This window comes from Pleurodeles waltl, chromosome 4_2, assembly GCF_031143425.1.
Source record: "Pleurodeles waltl isolate 20211129_DDA chromosome 4_2, aPleWal1.hap1.20221129, whole genome shotgun sequence".
In the NCBI taxonomy this organism is placed as follows: Eukaryota; Metazoa; Chordata; class Amphibia; order Caudata; family Salamandridae; genus Pleurodeles; species Pleurodeles waltl.
The window spans coordinates 358,682,624-358,694,891 of NC_090443.1; the positions used below are offsets into that span (position 1 = coordinate 358,682,624).

Below are 12,268 nucleotides of genomic sequence, written 5' to 3' on the forward strand. Positions count from 1 at the left end.
GCCTCTGCACGGAAAACATCACTTTTATGAGTCTTTTGGGCATGCCTTTGGTTGCTATGTGGCCATAGCCCAGGTAAGACAACATTGTGTGAAGGCAAGAGATCTGCAACAGAAGCAATCAAGGGTCCTTTCTTCCCTTTTCTCCCCTCTTACAACTGCCAGACATTACTACTCTAGAACTTCATTACCTCTTCATCCCATTTCTTAGCCCATTTCGTACTTCATTGAGGTATGTCCTTCTCATCAAGCAGGTAAACCATTGCCAAAGTCTGAAATTTAGAGAAAACACTAACAAGAAAGAGCAGGAAATTATGCTCTACTCCATTAGGCCACATCCCTACCGTTGTGTAGAGTCGTAAAAGAAGATCTAATCCTCAGACCTCCTGTTTTGTGTCTGTCCTGTTAGATGCAGGACCTCAAGGCTGAGGTCTGCTGATCAGAGCTCAAAAGAAGAGCTGGGTACAGATACCCATTCTAGCCTTGCTTGATGTTGCTATTAGCTATGCTTCCTTGTTCTATAACAATATGTCATTGAGAAGAGGCTTCTATCCTGTACCAGTGAGATGAAAGTCCTGGGAATCCTTACATCAATGATCCCAGATCAGAGGCCTGATTCAGGCAGAAGAAGAAGCTAGGGTGACAGTTTGCTCAAGTGGCCTAGGCACAGCCTGTTGCAACAGGCCGTGATAATTAATTCTGTGCTGCCCATTGCCATCACTGGGCTTTGAAAGCATGAGCTGAGCTTGGGTGCAGGTGGCGCTCTAGCACATCAAGTGACTCTGCTCTTCAGCTGTCATTTCTCCTACATTACATAGCATATAGGAAAGAGGCCTGTCTGAGTGTTTCAAGGTAGAAAACACCTGATCGGCCTCTGTCACTCAATAGGAAGCAAAGTAGGTTGCAGAAGCAGCACAAATTACCACATTGCCAATTGCAGTGAAAGCACGGGGTACAGTGGATGAGTCCTGGAGAGTATCTGATGGGTCAGTCTAGGGTGGAGAGCCACTCTTGCTGCTCCAGGCCATCCTTAAAGGAGTGAATTCAGAGCAGGATACTTACTCGGTTCAAGTATATCCTGAGTATGGGTGCAGGCTACTGGCACAAAGAAGCATGATCAGCATACCTTAGGTAGACCAGTGAAAAACATATTTCATAGGAAACTTGCCAGACCCCAGGAAAAGTGGACTGAAGGCTAGAGGAAAGGTACTACTTCTTTCTTCTGTTCTATCTGTCAGAACCAGTTTGAAAACCTTATTTCCTGCTTTCTGGTTGAATGAGTAACAATAAGATTTAAGTGTACTCAAACACACTGATGGTGCCAAAACTAAAAGGAGGCTGTGTAGGCCGTTAGTAAGAGTCAAAGTAACACTGTGCTGGAATGCAAGGGCCAAGATGCTTTCAGTGTTAGTGATCAGTGCTAGTGGCTTAGAGGTAAGGGATAGCTTACAGGTAAGGGATAGCTTACCCCTGTCTGGCGTACAAGTTCATGAAGTATTCTGTTCTTTGGTACGTCCTTTCTATATTTTAGAAAAAGGAGATTGTGTCCATGAAGGTCAGTTTGGGTGTGCACAGTTCTCTCTTTCCTTCTGTTTGCCTTCACCTGGTTGTATTGCTCTTTTGGACGGGAGGCCTAGCACATGCCATTTTTGAGCAGATGTTTAATACATTCTTATACACATACTAGAAGTCACAGCATTCTGGAGCATGGGGGTAAGAGCAGAGCTTAAATGTGTGAGTTCCTCATTCACCAACCTTGATATCAAGCTAAGCCTTATCTACAGGTCCTGAGAACAGTGTCTAGGCATATTTCATGACCCAGTTGACTACTTTATGCCACATAAATTAAAGCATCAGAGGGAAAAAATAATGATTCTTTTCTAGGAGTTAGTAGATGAAATTAGCAGTTCCTTCTCCTTTGTTGAACTTTCATTTATCTCAGGCTTACTCCTCAGTGGTCAACATTTTTGTGAACAGTGCACAATGGGCCTGTATAGCTTATAGAACAGCAAAGGGGGTTTTATGAAAGAAACAAGCCTGGGGTGTTAGCTTATAGAACAGCAAAGGGGGTTTTATGAAAGAAACAAGCCTGGGGTGTTATCCTTTCCTTCTATTCCTTTCTATCCAAGTAGGCACACTTCTAGTGATAGTCACCCGGAACGGAAGACTTTTGCTGAAAAATATGCAGCGGCTGCTCCCATACCATTCACCTTCACTGGGGATTATGTTCAAGTTGTATGCTCTGATTTCTTTCAGAATTTGACCTCCAAATGTAGGTTTGTGCTGAACACCAAAATACTATTATCAGCAGCTGCCTGCAATCGACCCGGCAGATTTCAAGCAATTCCAGGTTTCAGGTAATTATGTTGCTAATCCTGGTCCAACAGAGATGCAATTGTTTGGTTCATCCCAAAGATGTTCATTTCATTGTAGCCAAACAGAATGCAAAAAAGTCAACAAAACCATTTTACATATACGAATGTTCAGATTAAGTATTGCTCTGATCTTCTTCACCGGATAGTTCTGGAGACAGTGAGTTGGGTTTGGCTAACAGCTTGTCCCAAAGCCAAGGTCAGTGCATGTCCATCTTGATGAACCTTGGTTGATTAAGGACCTGCTTTCAAGCTCATTTGCACCTTTAACTCCTTAGCTGTTACTAAAAATGGTTGTTCTCCTTCTGTTTGTTTAGGCCACGAAACGCTAGTTAATAAATGCAATAAGCATGTATTAAATTGAAATGTTTTTTTTTTAACTGAGTCCTACCGGTGTAGGAATTGCTGTGAAAATGCTTTCAAAACAACGTCTTTCCATGCCAGCTAAGGATTTATCAAAATGTACTCTGGCACCAGAGTGATTTGTGTGGGAGGCCTATACTCATCCTCACAGTACATGCTCTCGACCATTCCCCACTCTATCCTGTAGATGCAACCCTCTCCTACACTAGATGATGTTAATTCAGGCACAACTATGATAGTAGCTACTGATTGTAAAAAACATTCAAGACGGAGCTATAAGTGATAGATTTACTGTCAGACATACCAGACATTCATCACCTCATCATCTGGACAGTCTGCCTGGATACAATGATTCCTTGGTATCTACTGTGCAATATGGATTCACTCTAATTTACCCAAAGTGTTGAGGGGCAGAATCCTATTTCTGTTCACTCTTTGAATTTATTATTTCTGCTGGGATGAACTTTAAGTCACAGTACATGTATTGATTCCTATTCCTTGAATGGATCGCTCAAACATTTGATATACCAAGAGATGAAAATCCTCAAAAGAGAGCAATACTCTATATTAAAGGTGGGTGGAAATTATGTCAGAGGACAACATCAGAAGAAGTGAGGGGCTCAGACTAATCACTAAACAGTGGTCTGTGGTCCCATATTTGTTGTTTGAAGGATTAGTTGATGGAAGCTCTCAGCCATCTGATTGTGTTAAGGAATGGTAAGACGTGCAACATGCAATACTGTTGTGATGAGAATAAGTAGACAATCAAATGACTAAGACAATGTTATGAAAACAAGGGAAATAAAAGTAGGATCTGGCTTGACTTTGTACTTCCTCCTGCAATTCAAAATATTTGAACCTCATAAAAAAGGGTTGGTATTAAATCTGCAACCATTCTATTAATCAAATGAGTTATTTGATGATGCCCAAGTAAGGTTTCAGCAGGCTTGTAGCATAAAGTCAGAATTAATCTTCACCCTGGATTGTTTACCTCTGGAGGTGATTGAGGGAGGTGTGCGGACATGATATTATTGTGTTTGTCAGTGGAACTTGACAACATATGCCATCCCATAGTGACTACAACACTTTCCATTTTGAAGATAAGAAAGATGACTTTAACCTCAAAAATGTAATTTCTGAATTCCATCTAGATCACCTTCATTAACTCTGAAGAGATCAACATAGTGTTTTTTCTCAATGTGTGTATGATACCCTCATTAAACTGGCACACTTATCCGCATAATATTTTATAAACACACCAATGCTATGTTGTTAATTTTCAAATTCTACTTACTGCAGGTGAAACAATTGTTGGCAAGGATAATAGGTCTTGTGTTAATGTGGTAATGCACATAAACACAGGCATGTGCAAATCTTGTAGGTTCACTTAATAGCTGTGCCAATATCAGAAAAAAGTAGCAAAGAAATATTGTGTTTTTAGAGCACGCTAATATGATATAAAGAACATGACAAACAGTGTGATGGTTGAGTGTATTTTCGGATGGAAAATAGTCCCTCATTCATTTAAATCGAAGCATGCCCTAGAACCCAGAATGGTACACTAAACGGCCAATAGTACAAGATGACAGAGAAATAGCAGAAGCCTATTCTAAGTATGTTTTAAAAAAGTAAAGAACCAGTAGCAATGGGTAAGCAGACACCTGCAATGTCAAACCAGATAAAAAAAGCTAGCATTGCTTCCTGTCAGGTGACCATTGACTCCTACGAATCACTAAATTCCTTAAACAGCAGTGACTCCACACTGCTAAGCTCACACAGAATCCTACAAAAACTAGAACAGAAATCAATCTATCTGTCCCGACATGAAACAGCAGGGCCATTGTCAGAGATAACCTGCTGGAGTCTGAAAACCATAAGTATGTTGATCCCCCTCAGATTACTCACTCCCTCCACATGGTTGAGGACAACCCTTTACTCCAATATCTCCAAACAGTAGCAAATGTCTTGAAACACTTCCTCAAGTTTTGCAAATCCTTGCACCCAGAGAGAAAGTAAGATTTGGTGACCAGTGTACCACAAAGAGCCCTGTGGCATACCAAACATGTCAAAGCTGACAGCCCCAATGATACACAAGTCGATCTCTATGTCACCTAAGACAAGAAACAATTCTCGCCCACTTAACAAATTTCTATAATGAAAAAAAGCAATCAGAAGAAAATAGGCTGGTGAAATTTCACTTTAGAGAAAATGACAGATAATTTTACACTAAATATGATGTTTCTGTGAAAAAGGAAAAATTGTGTTGATAGGACAGCGTGTTAAAAAAGTAAGAAGGGGAAAAGCGGTGGGCGTGCAGAATGGACGATGTGTGGACAGGATGTGGTAAATAGTCAGGGATTTTTAAAAAGAGTAAAGGGGATGGGGAGTAGGGAGTTTGTAAAACAATGGGAGCGAGGAAGGGTATGGAAAAAAGGGATTTGAAAAATGCAAAAAGAGAATGTGGGAGTAAATGGTTTGTAAAAAAATAATTAAAGTAGGAGCAGGAGTAAAGGATTTTGAAAAAGGGGGTAAAGCGGAAAACGGAATATGGGGGTTGTAAAAAAAATAATTATACAGATTTGTGAATAGAGGAGTGAATTTGGAGGGGAGTAAGGGGCTTGAAAAAGAGAGTATTTTAGGGAGGGAAATAGGGGCTTGTAAGAAATTGGTGTAAGATCCTCAAGGATGTAAAGAGTTTGAAATAAAAGGATAGTAAATTGGGAACAGGAGCAAGGTGGGTGAAAAAAGAGAATAAAGTAAAAGGGTAAACAATGGGCAGTTTAAAATGGGAATAAGATAGGAAAGTGAGGAAGGTGTTTGAAAAAAATGGAGCAAAGCTGGAGTGGGAATAATGGGTTTGTAGAAAAAGGAAGTAAAGCCTGAGGGGAAGACCATGGTTTAAAAATGCAGTAAAGGTGGCGTGGGAGTAAGAGGTCTAAAAAAGAGAGTAATGCAAAATGGTGATTAAGCATTATGTAGAAAGGGAGCAATTTGGGAAAGGAGTTTGTAAAAAAACAGTAGCAAAGTGGGCTGTCTGACAAACTTTTCTCATTAAAAATATTAGTGACTAAAAGATTGCCAAATAATATTGACTTTACATAATGGAATGGAAATTAAAAAATATTGAGGAAAAAAACATATCAGTCTACAGTATCATCAGAAAATATGTACACATTGAATTTTAACTATTTAGACTATTTTAACTTTAAAACATATATTCATTTTAAAAATAATGTTGCAATTCAAAACATATATTTATAATCTAAAACATCTAGAAAATGTATAATTTACAAAAATAAAATAAAAATATATATTTCAAAATAGTTTTTTATAAAATCAACATACTTTTAAATGTGATTAAAACATAAATAATAACAAAATACTGATACAGTTTAATTATAAGTAGGGATTAAAAATAATATACACAATAACAAAGCATAATGTATAAAATACAAAATATTAATTGACATTAAACTCATTTTTAAAATAATTAAAACAAAAATTATATATTAAATTGTTAAAAAAGCAAATAAAAAAATCGACTTGAAGAGGTAAAATTCACTACTAATACTCCAGTATGGGCACAGCAGTGACAGTGTTGGAACTTGGCTGAGTAATGTTTACTATTCCCACTCCAATGTAAGCAAAATTAGGGAAAGTATGGGATTTTGTCAAGTTACATTAGTATTCCTTCCCCAATCTGAGCAACAGTAGAACATTTATTTAAATGTAAAAATGATTAAATGAATACATTTAATTATTGAAAACAAATACATTTTAATTTGAAAAATACAAATGTAAAATTAATCAAACACTACACTATTTTAACTTACTAGTACTACACTCAAAAAGCAGAAAACACCAAAAAAATACAGTTAATAAAAAAAATCAAACATCAAAAAGTATTAATACACTCATTTTTCTCATTATTAATACACAATTATGATTAAAACAACAAAAAAATAAGTAACACAATTTACTACTTAAATAAATTGATCAATTGGTTAACAGACAATGACTAATCTGTGAAATATTATCATAATCAATTAGGTAATTTAAAAAATTTGCATTTACAAAATAAATTTACATAAATAATTAGGTATATGTTTAAAATAATAATTTACATTTTAAAAACTTCCCAAACTAATCCCCTATAAACCCAACAATCCGCTGCTAAATTAATGTTTTTTAATTAGATTCAAATAAATAATTTGATATAAAAACGTATGTATACTAAAACAAATTAAACACAGATATTATTTTGATTCCAACAACTTATAATACTATACCTAATATTCATCAAACTAATTAAAAACAATATTTAATACAACTTTATCAAATAAAACAACATTTTGTATAACTATAGTTTAAAATGATATTCGATAGCTAAAAATGCAATATTATTACTATTCATATTCTGTTCAACAATATTTTGGACATCAGAATATACAATAATTTTGAACCATGTTATTTTTGTATGCTATTTTGTCGGAATAGCATAAAGCGAAAAAGGAAATATGGATATGTAAAATATCTGGAGCAAAGCAGATGACAAGTAACACAAGGGGCACAGAAAACAGGGAAGAGCTTCTTGAAAAAAAGATGGGGTTATGAAGAGGAGGGAGAAGGACCACCCCCTTAAAAGCTACAAAGCAAAAGTCAAACATGAAGACTCACACATTTCATCAAGAATGGCTTTAGTCAACTTGGTGAAAGCCATTCTAAAGGAAAAGTTTGTCAACAACAGTTCAACAAAATACATTTTTCATAACCATCTCTTTCATATCAGATTTTCATCAAAATCGGATACAACTCTGAACTAGAGATACTTATCCTAGGCCCACACTTCCTACTCAATCAAATTAAATTGCTCCTATAATTCTCAGAGAAATGGACATAGGGCCTCATCATAAGCCCGGAAGTCCAAGGACCGCCAGACTCATTGTGAGGGTTGCGCCGCCACACTCCAAGTGATCCGACCACCATATTACGACCCTGGCGGTCGGACCGCCATGGGACCGATGTCACTGCCGGATACAAGGTTCCCAACAGGCTGGCGGTGGTCAGACCCATGGTCATCCACAGCGATACTGAACTCAGCGCTGACATGCTGATCACAAATTCTGTTTTCACAAGGCTGGCGGAAACACAGCGCAGGGGGCCAAAGAGGGGCCCCTGCATTGCCCATGGCAGCACTCTTGCTTTGCAGACATTGCACATTCCAAGGGTGCTATTGTGCTATGGTAAGAGCCTCAGCTCCCTTAAGAGAGCCGAGACCAATATCGTAGCACTGTTCCCTCTGGTCTGACCGATGGGAATATCGTAATTTGACCCGCATGATGGCTGCCTCCACCCCGCGGCTTAGGCGGTCAGAGTTTTCTGACTGCCAAAGTCAGAATGAGGCCAATAATCTCCAAGATGAGGAATCAAGCCGTCATTTAGCACAACGACTACAACTTAATCAATGATAAGGAAATATACTATAATCAGTCTTCTACCAAGAAAAACTACTTCAAAAACCTTGCCTTTTGTGACTCCACAAATGTCTCCATATTAGCTGGTGCTCCGTTCAACTTGTGCAAAGACCAGGGCAACATTCTGTTTTGAGGCCTGCCAGGATACCAAACAAAATAAGATCCAAAAAGCAAAACATATGGTAGAATTGCGCACATTTTATAGAATCGTTAGTCCTTTATAGAGTCTGGGCGTCATAAGGATATTTGGCACTCCCTAAATCTTATGATGATGTTTACGAGGATTGTATTGACGCTGATGATATTTCAGCTAAATAAGGACCATCCCTCCCTATCCCAATTAAGAAGTCTTCAATAGCTCCCTCCCGAAGCTAATTTTTTTTCCTGATGCTATCTCATATACAAGTACCTAGAATACTGAGTATTTACACAACTAAACTCTCTTCTGCCCACTGTTTCCTAACAAAGCAAACCACTTTTGTGTGGCCCCTGAACTACCGGCACAAGCGGTGTAGATCAGTGCTTAATTTGTAAATAAAAACGTGCCAGTGCCCAAAGCTCTCCTCTTAAACATGCAGCTGCTGCAATTAAATGTGCAAACACAGAATACTGGGGCAGTGTAATCCTGAAGCCTTCTCGGTGCTCTTTAATCCATTTAAAGCCACTCTCTGTACCTTCAGCTCACTCCTGCAGCTTTCTGCTTTTCCCCTTTGTGACGTTTTTTAGTTTTTCTCTTCCTCCATCTTTCCCGTATGTGTCTTTTGGTAGCAGTAAATGCTTGAGGCAGAAAAATAAGTGCCGGACCTCAGCACCGGCATCAACAAGCACAAATTAAGCACTGGGGCAGATGCTTTCTGCCCTTGACCTGATATCTCGAACAGCCTACCAAGGGCATATGAAACTCCCCTGCGCCACTTGGTCTATTCTTACTCTCACCTCTCTCATACTGCTTACTAAATCATGCAAAGTATTCTGATGCACTACACACGATAAGTAAGATTCAGTCATTGAACCCACATCAACTGCCATGAGATGATCCTGAAATCATTATATGACAGCGCGCTATATGGAGCTTTTCTTAGCAAATGTCACACTGTTGGGTCTCCTGTGAGTGTTTAGAAGCAATTACAATGTGAAGCGGCACTTTACAAACCGAATGTGCAAACAAGAAGGGCAGCAAATTACCGTTTCTAAGGAAAAAGTGATGTCTGACATGTTTTTTAAACTGATAATGTGTTCTTCTTCTGAGCAGTGGAGAAAATGTGTTTCAGCGATGAGGGGCCAGGGCCAAAAATAAGGTATCCCCTAATCAGAAACAACTAAATTCAAGGACTACAACTACGAGTGCTTTCATCGACCCGAGCGAGTAGAATGGTTTGTAAGCTGCAAGCTTTCGATTAGGTATAGAAGGATAGGCCTCTGTTTCTAGCTTGGAGTGCTAGTCACAATTGTTTTTAATATAACACATGAAGCTCACATACAGCAATGATTGTAATAATATGAGCTCAGAAATGTCTTTGACTACTGCCCTGGCTGAAACTATCATCTCATTATGAGTTATTTTGATGCACTAGACAGTTACCATTGAATGGTCCAAATGTCTGTGTATTTCCACCTTGTCTGGGTTAGTATGTATTTTTGGAGTGAATAAAGAGAGTTTGACCTTCTCTTTAGGTACTAACTTGGAGGCATATTTAAGAAAATTGGCGCTGCTTTCCTTGTGTCCCTTAGCACCCCCCTACCGCCACCATGTGTGCACCGTATTTAAAATATGGTGCACCATGGCGCAGGATAGGGGGCAATAGCATCATTTTTTTACGCTATTGATGTACTCTGCAGGGGTAGCGCCAAAATGATGGCACTAACCCTGCAGAGTACATAGGGACCTATAATAAATAATGGAAGCCCCCTTTTAACGCCTGCTTTGAGCAGGCATTAAAGGGGCCAAAAACAATGGCGCAAGAAAATCTCTTAGATTCCCTTGCGCCATTTTTTCTTCCCCCCTAACGGGGGGAACACCCCCTTGCATACATTATGCCTGCCGCCAGAATAATGTGGCACAAGGGTTCACAAAGTGGCGCAATGCATGCATTGTGCCACTTTGTAAATATGGTGCTGGGAAAATGCCACTTTAGCGCCATCTTAGCATCAAAAAAATAACTCTATGGAGGCACTAAGGTGGTGCTAGGGGCTCCTAAATCTTCCCCTTCGTGTCATCAAGGACTCAAAACGTTTCCCCTGTGGGTGTTGGAACTGGGGCAGGCCGTATACCTGAGGACCAAGTGTCATTTTTCTTAAATATAGGCAATCGCCAAGGTCTCTGTCTTCGATGTATTGATCTTTGTGCAATTTTCTCCATCCACTCATCTGCTGCTAGCAGACAAAGCCATCGTCTGAGGCCGATTGAGGGACCGATGCCCAACTGGTCAGAAAACTCAACTCTAGAATGATTTGCGTAGACTCACTAGAGATCCTATTAAAATAAAAAGCAGCACAATAGAATGGTCGTTGATCATGAGCAGAGACTCTTCACAAGAGGGTAGAGGTTCTTGAGGGCTAAATGGTAAGATCAAAGTTTACCGAGGACTTAGAGCAGGGACCATTTACCCGCCTCTGCTCCTCCCCCATACTCAAGAGGGGACTCATATGAGACACTTCAGAGTGAACCAACAGTGTTCTTATAAAAAAAACAATGGGTAAACAAATACATAAACAAATGCAGATGATGGGATATGCATGCTTTTCCATTTACGTATACTGAAAGCCGTTGATCCATTGACGTGCTCGGAATGTTCTTGCTTTACTAGAATAAAATAATTACAGCAAATAATTCACCTCGGAGCAGAGACTAACTCAAGCGCATCCTTACCAGGTGGGACATTCCAGATCTGTGGAATTATATAATGTTGTGGGCTGCACTGGAAGTCGGTGAGGGAGATGTTATATATTTCGCATATTCTAAGATTTTCAAAGATATAGGAAGTATTCGACATGCTGCTCTTAGTCACATTCAATTCGGGGGTGCCCGTAATTTTGATGTTGTCAAGTCCATTGTTCAGGCCAGACAATTCCAAAGTGCGAGTTGCCATGTTATCGATGTACGTGTAATCTCCGCTGACAACCTTTATATCACCTAGAAGGGTTAAAAAGAAAATAATAAGGAATGCATCATCACGATAAATATGTTTTTATATCTGGCTTGCACAGGGAGCCAAGAAATAGACTTTTCGGACACCAGTTGTTAACTGCTATGAGCTTAACAATTCATTTGCTAGTCAACTGGTTTGAAATCACATTTCATTCCACTTGTACAAGCTTAAGAAAGTCCTACTGCGTGTACTTTCGAAGTTTTTGAAATGGTGAACGGAATGAAAAGAGGAGAAGATAAGTGAAAGTTTGTGAGGAAAGAAGGCCGGAAAAACAAGGGAAGGAACGGCGCAAGTTCACTAGGTTTAAAGGCACATTTGTTAGGAATATTGGTCTTAATCTAGGGCTCAAGATGTTGTTAAAGTAACCATCTACCCCTTCTCGTCTGTTTTCTCATACCAACACGACAGCAGGAGAGAAAATACTCAATACAATTACATGCTGCTTGAGAAGACCATTCAATACTAGGACCTTTACTGCTTTAACTACTATTGATTCCCCCATATCTATTTGGTTGACCAAGCTAGAACTAGAGGTGAGCAAAGTTCATGTAACTTTCTTACCCACGCACAGCATTCAGCACAATTTTTACGGTGAAATGTGTCTTTGCATCCATTTTTGAATGTGAGGATGCATTGTGCTCTAAACACAGAATAAGATCGCACATGACGTGAATAGCAACCTCTCGCATTCTGTTCGTTCATGCGTCCCCATGCTCCTGTGATAGGGGTATTTCCCAAATGGAGGGAATAGTACACATCATGGTGTTGTCAGTGCTTAATTTGTGGTTATTGTTTCCGGTGCTGAGCACCGGCACTTATTTTTGAGGGCCGGCGCTTATTCTTCTGCCTCAAGCATTTGCTGCGAGTAAATGACATACGGGAAAGACGGAGGAAGAGAAAAACGAAAAAGCGA

The 12,268-nt window shown here is 39.2% G+C and overlaps 1 protein-coding gene across 4 annotated transcripts in view; it reads right to left on the reverse strand.

The window, feature by feature from the left end:
- PTPRC (protein tyrosine phosphatase receptor type C) overlaps positions 1–12,268 on the reverse strand; it is a 536,505-nt gene that overhangs the window by 314,438 nt on the left and 209,799 nt on the right. For all 4 annotated transcript variants that reach the window (XM_069231438.1, XM_069231436.1, XM_069231437.1 and 1 more), the window contains one exon: positions 11,076–11,339. In XM_069231438.1, the coding sequence (XP_069087539.1) occupies positions 11,076–11,339 (264 nt within the window). The remainder of the gene's footprint in view (positions 1–11,075; positions 11,340–12,268) is intronic.